We start from the raw sequence: 19,287 nt of genomic DNA on the forward strand, positions 1-19,287 counted from the left end.
TAATTATAGCAATCTTTCCATGGCAGACTGTCCCTAGCAAGGGGCCATCTCTAGATAAAGCTGTTTTCTTCCACTGAACGTATCAATAGTGACCCAATCAGGATAAATGAAGCTAAAAGCATTCTTGGAGGAAAAATGGGGTATATAGAAAAGAGAGTTCACGTTGGTGTCTGAAATTTAAAGACTTGAGACAGTGAACAAAATTATTTGTAAGTAGTCTTAACTTCTTGTTGGGAGATCCCATTCCTCATCGTATCGAAAATGTTAAAATGAACTTACAGCCCACCTTAAATCAAACAATCATTCTTATCAAAGAAATTTAAAGATTATCCTTTAAAGGATACTCAACAGGTTCATGGGAGAAGGCAATGGCACCCCACTCCAGTACTCTTGCCTGGAAAATCCCATGGATGGCGGAGCCTGGTAGGCCACAGTCCATGGGGTCGCAGAGTCGGACACCACTGAAGCGACTTAGCAGCAGCAGCAGCAGCAACAGGTTCATATGATTTAAAAAGTACATTTTCACCTACCTATAAAAAGTTGACTTAAATTAGTTGACATTTTGCACTTCTTTGTGTTTACTTAAGCACTGGTTTCAATCTGGTGATTTCTGTTTTGGATGCCATAACCTTTAAGGTCTCAAATGTTTTTGCAGGCCGACGGCAGAGTGTCTTGAGTGCTTAGTGGATATGGTAATACACCTCAGTATCTTTATTCCCACATCTTTGTTTAGTGCTCAGAAATGGCCAGTTCACTATTTGCCCTCCTGGCACCCCTTCCCCATGAGCTATGTAATAGGTCTTATCACCTTCAGAGATTAAAACTCTTAATAGCTTCAGCTGTGAAGTGATTTCAGAATTAAAACTTTAAAGCGTTTGATTTCAGAGCCAGCGCCCTCATTTTTCTTCCTCTTCCGTATTCCTAGTGCTTCTACACACCTAAGTGCCACCAGCATAGAAATGATTTGCTCAGTGGTGCTCTGGACATAAAGGAATTCTTCGATCACAAAAATGGGACCCCGTTTTCATGCTTCTACAGTCCAGACAGCCAATCCGAAGATGTCATTCTCATAAAAAAGTACGACCAGATGGTGATCTTCCACTGTTTATTCTGGCCTTCGCTGACCCTGCTGGGTGGTGTCCTGATAGGTGGCATGGTGAGATTAACACAGTACCTGTCCTTCTTGTGTGAAAAACACAGCACTGCATTCAGAGGTGAGGTAAGTGGCAAAGTTCTTCATATGGCCCAGCATCAATTCAAACTGTGGCGTGTTGGGAGGAGCAAAGGAAGGAGCAGAGAAACCTTAAGATGGTGGCCAAATTAGTCCTGGCCTCCAGATACCTGCAGGGTCTACACTTGAGGGCCTGATTATGCCTACTCGCAAACTAACTGTGTAGAAACAAAGCATGGTTAATTCATGTGGGAAAGAAAAATGTTAAAAAGTCTCATTGTATATTCTATTCTATAAATAAATATAAATTCACCATCTTTTTTATTCCAAATCTCTCCACATGAGCCAGGGAAGCACCTTTTGTTTCCACAGGGTAAAAGGAGCTCACGGTCATTGTGCTTCATCTAGTATCAGCCCCTGCTAGAACCTGTCACTGTCAAAATAAGTGATGCAAGTTTCTAACCTGCTGAGCACTGAACAGGCAGTCTAGTTCCATGCAATGCAGTGAACATTAAAACACTTGTCAAAAAAGTCTTAGTGAAGAGCAGTTCATACACTATAGGAAGATAATAATCTGGTAATTTCAGAAAACATGGACCTACCATTTTACCTCATCGTCCATGAAAAAAGAGGAAAGCTGCTGCCTGGGAAATTCACTAAGCTTAGTGTTATCTGTACTTAACCTTGCTATGTAGCATGTGATTTTTCTTTTAGAAACATTTCTTTCTAGTTAATTATGCTTCCCATAAGTTCATTTTGCTCTTTGTGTACACTCTGGAGGGAGTGGGAGAGGTGGCTAGAAATGTTATCAAGTTAGGGAGAAGCTGTACCGGATAGAATTTAACATTCATCTCAGATAATCCGCATCATAGAAAAGTCCCACATGGATAGTCAACAATTGTCCGTACTTTAATTAATGAATCAACCATGGTTATGAAATAGTATCACAAGACTCTCCCAACAAGTGCTTTTCAGATTAAGCTGAATATGAGTTGAAAACAGACTTCATTTTGAAAACCATTGTTCCTCAAAGTATCATTACAATTTTACTAAAAAACTTACATCATGGACAATAAAAAGGATGACTTTTGAAGCAACTCTGATACATAGATGTAATCAAAACTCTGATTCTAAGCCAGTTTAATGCCTTTTAGCAATAACTGCAAGTCACACATTATTAAACAAACTGAATAACAGAGCAATATTGACTTGACCAGCAGTGAACAATTTGGGTATTTTCTCCTCCTCCTAGTGTGGAATAGTGGAGAGAACATGTGTCTCAGAGTACGATTTTTTAAAATTTGTAGGCCATAATTACAGCTCTTCAGATACGTGTCCTTGGGCAAGTCAGTTGAACTGAGCCACTCTTCTTGTCCGTAAGATGGGGATGGGTCTTTTCTTTCATGACGTTATTTTTAGGGAAGAAAAAAGGCAAAGTATGCAAAACACCTAGGTTGGTTTCTGGTACCTCGTAGATAGATAACAAAACTTTTGCTAAGTTTGAATTTTTAGTTAACCTTACTCCTCTTCTGGGTATATACCCAAAGGAAATGAAATCAGTACCTTCAAGAAATATCTGTACTCTCATGTTCACTGCAGCACTGTGCACAACAGCCAAGATATGGAACAACCTAAGTGTCCATCGACAGATGAATAAATCGTGATATATATATGTGTGTGTGTGTGTGTAAACATACATACAACGGAATATTTTTCATCCTGAAAAAGAGATCCATTTACAACAACATGGATGAACCTGGAGGGCATTGTGCTAAGAATAATCCAGACACAGAAAGGAAAAAACTTCATTTCATTTATATGTGGAATCTAAAAGAGTCAAACGCATAAAAAGCGGAGAGCAGAATGCTGGTTACCAGGGGCAGGGTGGGGGAAATAGGGGAGACACTGGTTAAAGTGTACAAACTTCATTATAAGATGAATAAATCTCATGATCTAATGTACAACATAATGACTATAGTTAATAATACTGCATTGAGTACCAGAAGTTTGCTAAGAGTCTAGGTGCTCTCATCACACACACACACACACACACACACACACAAAGGTAACTACGTGAACGATACATTAGCTTGACTATAGTAATCATTTCATTATGTATATCAAATTACCATATTGTAAACCTTAAGTATGTACAGTTCTTATTAAAAATAAAATAATTCAACCAGTCTTGGTACCTTTTGTTGGACAGCTGGAACAGGGGCTGGGGTAAGGAGATGCAGGAGCCGATTCCTCCCCACTTTTTCTTGGCTAAGTATGATATGTATCTAGAGTTCGGAACATGCTCTTTAGAAGGCTGTAGTAGATTATTTTGTATGCCAAAGACTTCCGTGTAATAAAATATATGTATGCATACACTTTTTAAGTCATTCCACAAATTGAGATTTTCTAGATTTCTTAAATTAAGGTCACATATCTATTCCATTTCTTAGTAAGTCTGACACCCACCTAACAATATGCAGCTCTTTGGATTTTTCTCCTAACATATTAATAACAATCGGAAACCTAAAGCGTATGAAAGTGTGAAACCTGAAGTGTTTCAAATACTATAGTTTTCCATTTATATAGTAGCTACTTGGCTCATCTAAGGAAATAGAGACATTATGCTTGAAGAACAAAGTCAACTTACAACGTTAACTCAAACCATTTGGCCTATGAAAATTTTAGCAGTTATTCGCTGTGAATTGCTTGGAAGCACTAAATATCAATGCCCATGTGCATTACTGGTCCAAGAAAAGCCCAGACTTACCTTTTGCAAGGTTTATGATAGCTGAGTGCAAAACCAGTTTGCTTCTAGACGAACTTCACTTTTAGGTTCTGGTCATCAACTGACTTGGGAAAAAATCTGTCCACACATACAGATACATTCATATGTGTATGTGTACACATGTAATCTCTGCTTAAAATACAAGCATATAATTCTTCATGTTTAAAGGAAGTTAATATTTAAACTGATATTTCTCCAATATTCATCATGTTACTGCGACAGAAAAATTGGCTTTTAAGGCATAATAGTTTCAGGTTTTCAATCAACTAAACTTAGTCATTGTTGATAAGAAAAATTCAGCTAAATTTTGATTATTACCAACAGTGGTTTGCTGTTAAGTATTAAAAAGATGGTTTGCTATTAAGTATTAAATGGCAAGTGTAATTATCACAGTTTTTTTGTTCAACATATAGTACACTAAGGATTATTTGGACACAAGTTAAAGTAATTTTTTTTTTTTAATAAACAGCGTGATGTTACAGACTGCAAAGTTAAAGCAGACATTGACAGTTTCTGATGAGCACAAACAATAAGTGCAGTCACAGGCCAAACTTCTTGCCAGGAAGAGCATGACTGGGACGAGGTCTTAAATTTAGTGACACTGTTATTATTCTGTATTCTCAGTACAGTAACACATGCACTTGCTGTGTCAAATACTTTTTTGGGCCATCATTAAAAGAACATTTAAAACATTTTCCGCCTAACTAATGTGGTATACTACAGGACTCTAACTCAATGAAAGACAAATATAGAGAAATAGATTTGTGACAATAAATGGGGCCAAAGAGGGTGATGGGAGCTCCTTTTTGAAGCTTCCAAAGTCAACACTGGAGGTGTCAGTAGTCTATGGTAGTGTCACATTCCCAAGATGTTGAAGTGTAATGTTCTAAAAGGATACATTCTTTTAGATTTTATTCAACCGAAATAAAGTCTTAGGACTGAACCGCACTGAAAACATTAACTGCATTTGAAACTTTGGTTCCACAGCCAGAATCATTTCTAGAAATCATGAAGGCCAAGCTCTCCAATAGGAATATAAATCTGATGAGTTTTTTTCCTATGAAATCAATGGCTAGTGACCACATTTGGAAATCTGCACTAGAATTAAAGAGGTTAGTCTTATTAAAGATATTCTGAGAAAATAATAGAACAGTGAAGGTTCTGCATCTTTGCTATCCTAGAAGGATTAACAAAAGAATCACCAGAAATATACACGGCTCTTAGCATAACCACAGAATTATTATAGTGAGAGATTAAATAATATTTTAGATAGATTCATAAACTTAATGCTTACAAAACGCATTATCCTTCCCATTCTTACCAACAGGAGGATTGGAGTCAACTGTTGGTAGTAAAAACCAGCTACCCATCTATGCTAATATGTACAGTGGACTGATCTTTTTTCTTTGTTGCTAAAACTCTTAAGCGTAGTTGTGTAAAAGTTAAGTCATAAGATTTTCTTATGGCTCATAACTATCTCTTTATGCTAACTAGCATGGCTGAAATACGAACATAATTAAAACCAAGCAAAAGGAATGGCGTTGCTTTGACAAAAAGTGCAAACCCTTACTCAAGTGAAGCACTTGAATGAAATAAGCTTGTAAAAACTAACACCCCAACTTGGGAAACTCCTAATTGATTCTAAACTCTTCTGAATTTTAGAACCTTGATGTTTACACCTTTTATAAATGATGTCTCTTGACTAGGGTTAGCAAGTACTGTGTATACAAATATAAATGTCTGCAAATATACACATATCAATTTCACTAACAATAAAAAAAAACAAAACTAATTTCAAATGCTAAATTCAGGAACCTAGTACCATGAACCTCCTAGCACTACTGCCTTTTCCAAATGGCTGGAGCAATGATTAAATTTTAACCCATTTTTTTCTAAATGTATCCAATGCCATTAAAAACAGGACATGCCAACTGTGACTTTATAAATCAACTCTGACTTTATAAATCTAAAATACAGTGCTCTCCAAATTTCTGTAATATCAGAGCCAAAAGTATTGAATTGTGACTCATGTATTTTTTTTTTCTTATTAACCTTCTGAGGTAGAGTTACCCATCCAATTTTATCAGGACCATAGTTATCTTGAGCTGAACCCTATATTCTTTTCAGAAAGTGAAAATAACTCTTAAGAGAAAAGAAAAAAGGCTTCCCAGGCCATGGTACATAAGATACATTTACAATTTTTAATGTGATAATTAAAAAATAAAAATGGTTTGTCTTTATATTTTAAAAAACAGCCCAGCTGTATTATTCTCTATCACCAAGAATTATTATCTGAAGATTTTGTCAGTGCTGATTTGTATAGTTCAGCCTTCACAATCCCATCCTTGATGAAGAATTAATTCCCTCATGGTGTGCACAACATACTCTCACAGCTTTCAGCCTTCTTAGTGCCCGATCCGAGCAGGACGGATATGAAGAATGTAACTCATTCAAGCAACTCCTCCCTGTTCTGCCCCCTCCCTTCACATTCCCCTCTTCTCAAAAATATCTGAAGTATGAAAGTTGTTTTTAAATAGTAGAAGCACCACAATCCATTAACACCACATATGGTCTTTAAACTGAAATATTTTAGTGATGCCTTGGACATCAAAATCAATTTTTAAGATGGATTCTGAATGTGTGGGTCCAGCCCAGGTCTGCAGTTTGTGCAGATAACAGAAACAAAAGGAATTTATAACATTGAGAAAAAGTTAACTTGCTATATTTAAAATAATGCTGGAAATTATATTTCTTCAAAATGTGGCAAACACGGACTACTGATCAGGGTATGAATTAAATGGATTTACAAATCACTAAGAAACGAATCCAAGTTTATGTACTGTGACATTTCCATGGTGCCTTTAAAATACATAGGCTGCTCATACATTTTTTAAAATAAATGCCAAATCACTAGATTTTTGATGGAAAAAGAATACAGATGGACTGTGTTTTACCTACGTGAAAATCACCAATCCATTTAAAATAAAATCCAAGAGGATATATACATTCTAATCAAGTAATTGATTATTTTCCTGATTAATAAGAACTACACTTTACACAAAATACTTTATCAGCAGCTGTTTTCTTCAAAAAACCAATAGTCATAGTTTCACAGTTGAAAAAGTTACACATTAAAATATTTTACAATTCATTATATATTCACCGGGTTCCCATTTCCTAAAGGGCTTGTAATATAAAGCAGATTAGAAGGGAAAACCTCAAAAGTTGATTACTTCGACACTAAGTTTTACAGAGGACACTAAGAACCACAAAAAGCTTAGGTTCTATCATAAAATAGTGACCAAATTCCATTCTTTTTTAAAAAATCCAATTAGAAACATCTTTTTAAAAAAACCAAATTCTACAACATGATTAACAGATTTCAAATTAACAGCATTCTGAAAGTCTTCAAAATAAATGATTTTATATAGCTGAAAATATGATAAAAAGTTAAAGCATGATTTTCAAATAGTTGATTATTTCTTGCGAGAAATGTGTTTAAATTAAGTTTTATTTTCTTTAAACCTATTTTTCTTTTCTCCAAAATAGTCATTAAAGGAAATATTGCTCAATTGGCCAAATGAACCTGTCAAGTCAATAGTCAGTTATACCACATTCAATGACAAGGACGGTTGGTCATAGAAATTGGCCAATAGGAACTGATCTCTGATACTGAAGTACCTGGAAGTAGCTATATTATCACTGACTTGAAACATATCCTAGTCATCCCATGTAATAATTTAATTCAATTTTTGGTTCCTTGCCTTCTGAGTACTACCTGTCCCCTTTTTCCTTATTTTTAATGTTGTTTGCATAAACTCTGCTTGGATATGTTTGAAATACACTTTGTTTTTAGCTAGTTCACTTAATCTATAGTCTTTATAGAACCTGTCTACATTTCATCCAATGGAATTAACTTGGTTGTAATAACTCTTAAAATTTGGGATAAAATAAGCTATGTGGCTTGTCTTTTAGTGGCAGAGAGGTCCTAGGGGAAGGGACTATCTGGATTGATGTGAAAAATGCAAAAATTATATAAACTTTGTACAAGGAAGCTCAAAGCTTTTTTGGCACTCAGTAAAACACAGTTGGTTCTCTGTTAAAATCTCAGTTTCCACCATCAAAACTTCTTTCAGAATTGTATTATTTTACTGAGCGTTCCTGTAATTAATCCCTAATACAGAAAATACTGGGATGTTAGTATGTATTAACTGAATAAATCTAAAAGACAAAAAACATTAATCACAAAGTTTTAATAAGTTTGAAATTTCCGATATCTGCAAAAGAATCTATCTGGTCTCCTGCTTAAAACAGAGTTTAAACTCTCCTTAACTATTCCAAGACAGTTTAGAGAAGTTTCCCTAATTTTCAAATTAATCTTTCTTATTGGCAATATTATGTACACACTTTAGTGAGGTACCTAAGTCTCCAATAATTATGCCCTTTAAGGGTTCTAAAATAGCCAAATATTAAGAGTATCTGTATTAGAGTCCCTGTTTACTATCCAAGACTTCTACTATAGATCTGATTTCATAAGTGGATATTCTTAAGTGATGCTGTATACAATATGCACTCTTCATAATGTTGTACTCCAATAATAAGCCTAGTCTAGAAAACTGTCAGTAAATTATTGCACTTTTTCTGGTGTGGCACCTGGACATTTGCTAAAGCTATTTCCTAGGGCATTAATCATTCATTTCAAATACTCAGTAAATTATCAGATTGTAGAGTGATGACTAGCCTGAGCCCCTACATTCTGGGTTAATGTTTTTCAAAATGTTTAAGAATGTATCTTGTGCTCAAATGCTATTTAATAAAGTTGGAAAGTGAGCCCTGATTAGAAATGGGACATGATCTTAAAATGGTTTAAGGTCCTAATTTTACTAGGGAGAGACTGAGTAAATAGCCTTAAAAGGTAAAAAGTTCATGATTTCTATTCCCCTTATGATAAAGTATTATTCATGAGCCTACTTGGGTAGAGGGGTGAAGCAATTAGGAAGATAGTCTAAATTGTGTTAATTTGGCAACTAATTTCATATGACTGAGGCATTCTCAACTATAAAAGAGGATGGAAGATGGGCGATTCAAGTGAAAACAGAAGACAATAAAAGGAAAGAGAACTTTTAAATCTGTTTTCTTTAAGTAGTTATATACTAGTCATTGGTATGAGATAGTGCCTGAACCTTACCCACAGATCAAGAAAAAAGCTGACCATGCTGCTACAAACAATAAAAATTTGGGGTGCAAAACAATGCATGACTATGGGACAGATCATGTAAATAAAGAATATATATTAATGATAGTTTCTATAATATAAATAGCCTTTAATAAAAAAAATAATCTTTTTAATAACATTAATACTCACTTCTATTTTCTGGAAAACATGCATGAAAAATGTATTCAATTCATTGCAAAAGGAGAAAAAAAAAGTCAATCTAAGGTGAATACTGTACAATTCTGGAGCAAAAATTATTCCTGCTCATTCTTTCTCTACGATGATTATTTTACTTTGAGGGAGCCCAGAATTTCCCTGGGAAATAAGAATCAGATTCTTGTAAATACTGTCTAGGAAAAAAAAAAACAAAACTCAAAATACCACTTTGTAACAGGTCTCATTTGTGACTGCTTCCCAAACTTTGCAGATAAGACCCCAAATCATCAAAAGGTTTGATTTATTAAAAAAGAAAAGTCTCTGTTGAAATCTCAAGAGTCCCTTACACCCCAAGCATTTTTCTTCATCAAACAAGGAGTCAAAAACCCACTTCAAACTATAAATTGAACAGCAATGGAAAAATAAGAAATTTTCATTATTTTCCAATCTTAAAGTAATTTAACATCAAACTCCAGTTTACTTGGACCTAATGCAATAATAGATTTTGTTGTGTCCACATTTCGAAACAGAAAACATTTGCAAGACAAAAAGAGAACATCATCCTTTTTCCTTCTCCATCATTTCTATATATTTTGGGTTTTTTTGTTTTGTTTTGTTTTTTAAAAAAAGATACAAACAATCTTTAAAGTTTACCTTTTTGGACTTAAGGCATAACATGAAATTGCGCATTATTCTAAAGCTTAATTTTGAAATGAACTAGTTTAGTGCTATCAAACCCTGTTTGCGTTTACATTATTTAAATTATATAGTATTTTATTTCTGTTCTTGCTGTAAATTCTAATGCTGTTCATGGATTGTGCAATTCCTATGCAATCAGTCTTTGCCTGTTGACAGTTATTAACAGTGCAGTGTAGAATCCAGATACTGAGCTTTTAGTTATCATTTCAGTTCAAAGCATGCTGCTTAATTGTGTGGAAGATCCAATCCATTTTTGTTGTCCAGCCACCATGGTGTGCATCATTCATTTGTTTCATGAAATACTCCAAAGCCTCTTGCTCAGTTTTATCTAAAGCTAGGGTCTTTCGAATGTATGCAATATCATCAAAAGATTGCAGTTCTGGCATTCCAGAGCCAAGCATCATTGAGAAAAGATTTATGAAGAGATTGGCATGCTGCCGAATAGCTAGATAAGCCTTGTAACACATCTCCTGAAACCTACAAGTAATAAGAACAGTTTGGTCAGTATGGAGTAAATCCTGTTAATACCTTCAGGTCTCTGCTCAAGTGTCACATAGTTATTGAGGCCTTCTTAGACAAAACTATAACATACAGCATTCTTCTCCCTATTCCTCTTACCAACACTTTCTACTCCCTGACCTGACACTAGAATGTGAACTCTATGAGTCCATAAGGAGTTTGTTTATTGCTGTCACCAACCCCCAAAATAATGCCTGGCACATTAGGAATAGAATAGGATTTATTAAATGCATGAACTGGTCTATACTAAAGCTTTTAGGGTTAGGTTAGGACCAGGACTGAGCTATACATAAAAGATAATTTTATAAAAGGTTTTTAAAAGTACATTAAGGTTTTCAGATAGACTAATGATACTCCATAAGGTGGTAAGAAAAATTATGAACAAACATGATATTCATGGCTGACTGAATTCCTCACACTGTATGACTAAAAAAGTATTGTATGTAGCACACTATACATGATTCGTTAATACAGAGAAGGTGGACTCCAATTTTTAAACAGCAGTAAAGAAAAACTTTTACTGTCCGAAGAAGTTTAAAGATCACTTTCTTTTTAGGCCTTAACTAATTCAATAAGTTAAACTGGTTTTTCTTTCCATTTCTTTCACAGCATTACACAATAAACACATGAAATATTCAGTTTATGCTACAATGTTAACATAACATATATTATTGTAAATTGCTTGAAAAATATCAATTGCATATTAGCAAGAATTCTTTAGCATGTGCTTTTGATTTCTTCAGCTTACCTCTCAAATTCTCTTGTCTTTGTGCATTCTTGGGCTCCTTTACTAATCACTATTAAGAAATCTTGTGTCAAAACAAACGGCACGCGCTCTCGTTTATAACCAAATTTTTTCTTCTTGTGATCCAAAAAGTGTCCAAAATCTATATGAAACAGCTTCCAAAAATGAGAAATTATGTTAGTTTGACAAATGCGGAAAGACAATGTTCCAAATTAGTAAATTTAAGAATGTCAACATATTTAAAAAGAGGAAGCTATTACTTGTCCATCATCTTTAACCATGATATTACTATTGTGACGATCTCCAATTCCCAAAATGAAGGTGGCAACACAATATCCAGCACATGATCGTGTAAACAAATCGATGGCCGCATCATATCTACAAGGAAATAAGCATGCATTAGTATGGAAGTACAGAATGATCCAGTCCAAACTGGGAAAACATGGGCAGAGTCTCTAGTGAAGTCTGTATTAAAACAACGAAAACAATCACTGACATTAGGGGAAGGAAGTAATTATGTTAAAAAATCTGATGAACTTTAGGATTCTGAAGTTATCAACGGTTTCTAAGAAAACTTCTAAATATTCTCTGACCAAAGCATAATTCTTATAGTGAAAAAATACTTAGTGTGTCATTAAAATAAAATTTTTGAATCATTTTAACAATGAATTGGGAGTAAAATTTTTCATTTTCATTTTTATTAATTTAATGTTAATTTAACATTAACTTCTAAAAAAAGAATAAGCATTAAGAAAAACAGATTTTACATTCTTGGATTTCACCAAATTATAAACAATTCTAATCATTTAAATGCAGTAACCTCAAACATTTCAAAGGCTGAACACATCTTTTTCCAAAGTAGATACAATTTTTTCTTCTGGTCTAACTCGAAATATACACCACCATTAAAAAATTTATCTATTGAAAACTTAGATTAACATAGAAGAAAAGGATAATAAACTCACATTTCCCCCTTGTTCTTGTCTTTGAGCCACTGATGGAGTGTGTGGCTGTTAAACTGCAGTGCACCTTTCAGGCCTCCTTTACACTGAATCTGCATTATAGTGTGAGAATTTCTCACCACCTCGATAAGTCCCACACAGTCACCGATTGACAGACATCCATAAGGTAACATTCTGAAAAAGGATCAAGATATTTGCAATTAGTTGATGAGATTTTAAAACAGCAAGTATCTTTTTTTTTTTTTTAATGTGAAGATCTAATTGGCTTCATTAGGAGATTCATGAATCAAGTGGCATTCCATCTAGCAAATAGAAGGGTGCTCCCCAAAATAGCAAGTATTTTAATGGGCTAATAAAGGAATATTCTATGTGCAAATTTATCAAGTGGGACCCTTACTCCTTTAATCTAGTTTTAATTTTCTTTTATTACAGAATGACAAACATTCCTAGAAAAATCCTCAAATTATCTGCCATCATTTATTGTAACCTTCAACTGTGAAAGCATTTAACTGTACTTAAGAAAAGCATGAAGATCACTGTGGCAACTCAAAGTTTATAAACATTTATGACTTTAAAAATATGGGTGAACTTAAAGATGTTTAATGGACATATAAATGATACCTTAAGGTATCAGTTCTTAAGTTTTTGGTTTCAGGACTCCTTTGAACTCTTAAAAATCATCAAGGATACAAAAGAGCTTTTATTTATGTGGGTTATATCTACTGACACTAGAAATTAAAATTTAAAAATTTCAATATTTGTTAATTCATCTAAAGTATTTATATTTCTTTACATAAAAATACTTTTACAAAAGAAAAACCTTAAAAACCAAAACAAAAAACCCTTAGAAGAGTGATACTGTTTCTCATTTTTTCAAATTTCTTTAATGTCTGGCTTGATAGCACTGAGGTGGCTTCTCATGTATGCGTTTGTATTCAATCTTATGCAAAGTTTTAACTGAAGCATATGAAGAAAATCTGGCTTCACACAGGTATGTAGTTGGAAAAAGGAGTATCGTAGTAGTCTTTTCAGATAATTTTTCTTTTACACTGTTTTAAAACTTGATAAGTGATAGTTTCTCAAGTTGCAGTATGGAAAGGGAAACCGTACCAGTAAACTTTTCATACTCTGTAACATGAAGACCCACCCATTTGTTCATCTTGCCTCTGAATGGAACTTTTACCCATACATGACTTAATAATATCCTACATTGGTCATTTGGAAGATATTAGTTCACTCAGATATGGAGATCTTTCAAATTATGGTACTTTTTTTTATTATATCAACTGAAAAAAAAAATCACAGTTGCTAACATTGTCACTGATCTCATCAGAAAAATCTTTAATTTGGGGGAAGCTCACAGCAGTAGATACAAGGTCCTCAAAATTCTAATTTTTGCTTGAAAGCTCAAATTTGATCCTTGACAACAAATGCTGTCAGTTGTTTTCTCTGAAGAGTCTCATATTGTTCACACTCAAGACATTGTTCATGTTCAAGAAAATGTCTGCCAAACATCCATGTCTGAATAACCACATTCTGTCTATTAGTTGTTCTTTAAGTCAAAATGATGTTCCAGGATAAAAGCAGTTAGTTTAGCTCACAGCTCAAATAACCAACCAATGCTTTTTCCTTGATGTAAGCATACTTTGATGTGAAGCAGAAGTGCTTTAGGGATACTTCCCATTCACCACATAGAATATAAAAAAGGACATGTAGTCTCAAGCACAGAGATGTGAGGATTTACAGAGACAATGAAAAAAGTATCTAATATGCTGTCACATAAGTACTAAAGTATGTTTTTTCTTGTTCTGTTGTTCTCATAGGCTACTTTCCATCTTTCCTTTACTTCTTAAATTCCTAAAAGAGTTTAACTTATTTTCACTTTCTCACTTAATTCCTTGTAGCCTAATTTCTGTGCCTACCATTTTACTGACTCTTTTTAAAACTAACCATGAATCATCAAATCCAAAGGCTTTTTCATAGTCCTTATGTTCTTAAACTCCTGAAGCAACTGATACTGTAAATTGTTTGTAATTCTCTCCCCTCGTCTGGGATCTGTGAATTACTTACTCTGGTCTTCCTACCCTTTTGATCATTTTTCTTCTGTGATCTTTCCTTCTATCTGTTCCGGTAAATACAGGAATTTCTTAAGGTGGTACTCCTGACCATTTTTCCTTATTTTAATTTTATTATTATTATTGAACATGCTCATAGTTACATAATGGGTTACATAATCCAATAAGGATTTTCTAAAGGGTTACATAATCCTATAAGGCTTATTATTAAAAAATTAAACTTTAAATTTACTTAAGTTAAAAGACATAATAACTTTCCAAAGATCCATCTACTTTTCAATAATATAGCTCGCTTAAATTCAGATGCTTTTTTGCACAGTCACTAATTTGCAATTTGACTCAAGATTAAAGAGTTTATAAAGTTTTAGAATTAGGAAATTAATATCAAGAAAGAAACTTTCTTTTAAATTCTTAACTTCTGAATGAAAACTGGGGCCTTTTGTGTCTCGTGTCTCCTATGCCCTGTTCCTAAATACAGGTGGCCCTCCACAACTGTGGGTTCTGGATACTTGGCTTCAGCGAACTGCAGATGGAAAATATTTGGGAGAAAATCCAGAAAGTTCCAAAAAGCAGAACTTGAATTTGCTACACACAGGCAACTATTTACACAGCCTTTAATGATACTAGGTATTGTAAGTAATCTAGAACTGACAAAGTATACAGGAGGATGTGCATAGCTTTTATGCAAATACTATGCTATTTTATATAGGGACTTGAGCATCTATGGACTCTGGAATCAGCAGGCATCCGGGAACCAATCCACAGCAGATACCAAGGGAAGACTGTTAGTGACAGTATGGAGGCAACTGCAGTCTTTACCAGCTTATGAGAGACAGTTCTTCTAACTTAGCTGAATCTCATTAGCCATTCTGAGCCAAGGAAGAAGAGGACAAATGGAAAGTACCTCAGTGTACTCCACTAGTGTTAGTTATTACTCTATACATTTATTTATAGATATATGACTATATTCTTTCTAATTAATATATAGCTTACAATTAATATTTACTAATGGTTTACCTTTTCAGGATAACTTACAACATACATGTCGCCTTACTGGTTACCTACCGAAGATCAAGACCTTGATTTTGCCAGATATTTTCCATAATGCGAATAATCTGAAGGGTTAGCATATCTTGCCGTAAATCTGAAATTCAAATAATATGTACAGCACCACTTAATGCCACAAGCACAAATTTGAGTATCACATCATCACAATGTTTTTAAACAGAAAATATGTAGAATTATATTTGCTCTTCAAAATAATCTGTAGAAGCAATAATCTGAGTTTTTAACCCATTTCTAAAGTATCTACATAAACACATCTGTATAACAATGTAGGATAAGTGGGCACGTATTTCACAAAAAAATTAAAATATATAAGTTACTTATTTTTCTGAATCCTTAAATTTGAATATGTTTATATTAAAATATTTGAATTAACAGAATTCAGAGCTGAAAGGTCATTTCCTAATGGAAACCTATCCATGATACATTTCAAATGTATATAGAATATAGGATATAAAAATATATTCCCCCACAGCCTATTCTCCAAATGAATTAGGACCTTCTTTTATGACTCCTTAGCAGACTATATCTACCAGGTTGTAGTTTTGTTTCTGTAGTTATTTGTTCAACGTCTCTTTTTTCCCTGCTAGACTATAAACTCTAAGAAGGCATGGATTCCGTTTTGTGTATTCTTACAACCTCAGGGCCTAGCATGTCAAATATTTATGGAGTGAATGGATATACATTTAAGCAAAATGATTTTCAGGCCTTCTGATTCTAAACCGAATACATCTTTTCATTTCAAGAATTATAAATACATATTCTAAAGGTTATGACATCTGCTTAATATCACATATTTTACCACATGCATATTCCTTAAATGGCTTTCAATAATCTTCATGGTTCATAAATATCCTGTGTATAAAAATATAGCTAAGTTCATGTATCATAAGTCCATTAATACTCTTACCATCCCCATTTTTAAAGATGATCTCATTGTTCTGAAAGAGTAATTCTGACATGATGTCTGGGTTCTCCCAATTCAACCACAGTGGCCTTTTTGCAGAAGACATAATTCGACACTCTTCAAGCCTTTAACAGAGTTGAAAATTTTACTTGGAACCTTAGCTTTGTTATTCTTTACAGTCTCAATTTATTTCAAAATACATACACTATATAGCTTTTTGAACTGTTATAGCAATTTTAAACTTTCTCCTCAGTTTTACGTATGAAATAATTTCTAAGGGCATATAAAGAAAAAATACATAACAAAAAGCTTAAAAACTTCTTCTACATAGAATATGTATTTTCCACAAATATAGGTATATAATCATTAGTTTTACAGATATTACATTCTGTTTCTTATCCAATGATATCACAAATTCTGGCCATAGAAAGTTTTAAATTCTATTGTTAAAGCAGTAAAAACTCATTCTGAATAAATGCAGTTCCGAACTTAAGAAAATATTATTACTCTTGTTTTACAGGGTAGGAAAAGGAAAGAGATGCATATATTATTGAATACAATTATTATGGACATTTTGACTTTTTTCAAGATTTTCTTCAGAGAAAGTATGTGTTTAAATATATCAATAAAACTGCCAATAAAGTTCCTTACCTGAGATTTCCCAGCTGATGAGCAGGGTTTAGAGGAGACAGAAAGCCCTGGAGAGCATCCATGAAATCTGGTCGCCGCATTTGCTCAACTAAAAACTTCATCTGTACCTGATAGATAAGCATAATCATGGTTAGAAATTGACTTGATAAAAGGTAAAACTAACTGCTAGTATCTTTTACGCATTGGAACCTCATCAGTGTGTAATTTTTGAATCCATATCCTGGACTGGCTGCATTCTAACTAGAAGGGTCTCTATAACACTCTATAACACAGAGCAGCACAACTCAGGCAGAGAGGTGAGAGTTACAGTACTGTGTACCTTCCTGTAAGAAGGTCCTGTATCCTGACAGAGGCTATGTTTTGGCTCTAGATCAAAGCACGGTCAACTATGGTTGTAAGTCAGCCGCTGGTTTTTCTAAGTCACACTGCATTGGAACACAGTCACATCTATTCGTTTTGATAGTTGCTTTTACACTAGAATAGCAGAGTTGAGTAGTTAAAACAGACTGTGTGGCCTGCCAAGTCTAAAATATTTACTATCTGATTTTTTAAGAAAAAGTCTGCAGATCTTTCTTCTAGAGGAAAAACTATGGAGACATCATGTTAGCTTAGCTTAATAGTCTGACTTTTAAGCTTTTCAGAAAACACCACATTCTTTGTTCAGTAAAGAAGGTCTAGGGGATTGCTGGGAAAAGTCTCATGCTACTAAGTTCTAGTACATAGCTGGAAAGAAACATCCTTTTAAAATCACTTTTTTAGTCTACTTTATCACAGCCAACCAATCAATATGAAAACTTCAGTTTAGAAGAATACTTAAAATTACAAATTTAATATCTAATTTCTTTTTTCTTACCTTCGTTACAATATAATAAATTTTATTATTTCAAAGTAGTCTAATTTCCTCTCACTCACAATTCCAGCAGTAGAATCAGTACAATTATTTTCTAATAACCTATATTTGAACTTACATACTACAATTGCAATAAAATCAACTCAGTTACATACTGATATTTAGATTAATACACGAACTTTCTTTTAAAGTTGTTTCTTTTCAAGCAATATTGGTGATGATGTTGAAAAAATTTATTCACTACTACTAATTTACATTGTCCTTTGGGGACTGCCTAATAAACTGGAATGTTCTTTTTTTCATTCACTAGAAGTGAGGAATAATCTCACTTTTTACTGTAGGTTGTGTTAGACTGAAAAATAGATAAGGAGGAGGAAAAGTTATGAGAAACCTTTATGTAACTGCAGATGACTTGAATGTGTGAACTATTCACTGTGTGACTGAGTCCACTTTAAACTTAGAAATACAGAAACTAAATTTCTTTTTGCTCATTTTCAGGGTCATTACTAATGGAAAAGAAATGACACAGAGTAAGGAAAAATCAATTTCAACACTTAGGGCTAAACAACAAGGTCCTAATGTATTGCATGGGGAACTATATTCAGTATGTTGTGATAAACCATAATGGAAAAGAATATTAAAAAGGGCTATATAAAAGAGAAAGGAATGTAAAGAGGAAGGAACTAATATTTACTGGGCACCTTCCATGTTCTAGGGACTATGATAGGTACTTTGTATATCTGGTTTAATTCTCACATCAACCCTATGAGGAGTGTATTAGTCCCATTTTATAGATGAGGAAAAACAAATCTCAAGAGACTAATGTGTCTAACATTATATTGCTTGGATCAAAATCTTAAACTGCCTAATTCTAAGGCATATATAATGGGCTCTCAAATAACCCTGCTCTACTGCAATGAAGGAGTCTCAAAAACACACTAAAGAGTCACATACCTTTTGTGTTTCATCCTTCTTCTCTTGTTTGAGAATGTCAGTCAAGTTAATGAGCTTTTCCATAGCCTCAACTTGCCTATTAAGGTGCTTCAGATACATCCCACATGCACGGCAATAGGACTCCAAAAGCAGGCCAAACCTCTGACTAACTGTTTTATTGTGCATCTCAGATCTAGAAGACCAGTGCAAGCGAACGAGAGAGCAAGAGAGGAAGGGAGGGAGGGAAAGAGGCAGAGAGGGAGGGAGAGAGAACTGTAAATGAGTATACACAAAACCTTCTGTAGGAAAATAAGAAAACCCATTTTCTAAATTCAAAAAATGTTATATAATCATATTAACTAATTATAAAGCCTATCATTTAGGAGCAAAACAATTAAAGAGTTTCAGGTAGTTCCTGAAAATATAAATTTTAAAAAATCTAGAATTTTAGGTTTATTTCAACTACCTTTCATTTACTAGTCTTAGCACAGAATATATAAACATGAAAAAAGGAAATCAGGCAGAAAAATAATAAAACGAACAGGGAGGGAATG

At 33.8% G+C, this 19,287-nt stretch overlaps 2 protein-coding genes across 3 annotated transcripts in view; one reads left to right on the forward strand and one right to left on the reverse strand.

The window, feature by feature from the left end:
* Positions 1 to 2,294, forward strand: part of KCNMB3 (potassium calcium-activated channel subfamily M regulatory beta subunit 3) — a 78,249-nt gene extending 75,955 nt beyond the window's left edge. The window contains 1 exon segment of the mRNA XM_070791636.1: positions 926 to 2,294. Within this exon segment, the coding sequence (XP_070647737.1) occupies positions 926 to 1,324 (399 nt within the window). The 3' untranslated portion in view covers positions 1,325 to 2,294.
* The window catches only part of PIK3CA (phosphatidylinositol-4,5-bisphosphate 3-kinase catalytic subunit alpha), a 92,639-nt gene continuing 75,409 nt past the window's right edge, over positions 2,058 to 19,287 (reverse strand). For both annotated transcript variants that reach the window (XM_070791589.1, XM_070791592.1), the window contains 8 exons: positions 18,755 to 18,926; positions 16,951 to 17,057; positions 16,303 to 16,424; positions 15,393 to 15,471; positions 12,256 to 12,426; positions 11,551 to 11,668; positions 11,294 to 11,445; positions 2,058 to 10,503 (listed from right to left, as the gene is read on the reverse strand). In XM_070791589.1, coding sequence (XP_070647690.1) covers positions 10,233 to 10,503; positions 11,294 to 11,445; positions 11,551 to 11,668; positions 12,256 to 12,426; positions 15,393 to 15,471; positions 16,303 to 16,424; positions 16,951 to 17,057; positions 18,755 to 18,926 — 1,192 coding nt within the window. In that variant the 3' untranslated portion in view covers positions 2,058 to 10,232. The remainder of the gene's footprint in view (positions 10,504 to 11,293; positions 11,446 to 11,550; positions 11,669 to 12,255; positions 12,427 to 15,392; positions 15,472 to 16,302; positions 16,425 to 16,950; positions 17,058 to 18,754; positions 18,927 to 19,287) is intronic.

The sequence above is a fragment of the Bos indicus genome, chromosome 1, assembly GCF_029378745.1.
Source record: "Bos indicus isolate NIAB-ARS_2022 breed Sahiwal x Tharparkar chromosome 1, NIAB-ARS_B.indTharparkar_mat_pri_1.0, whole genome shotgun sequence".
Classification (NCBI taxonomy): domain Eukaryota; kingdom Metazoa; phylum Chordata; class Mammalia; order Artiodactyla; family Bovidae; genus Bos; species Bos indicus.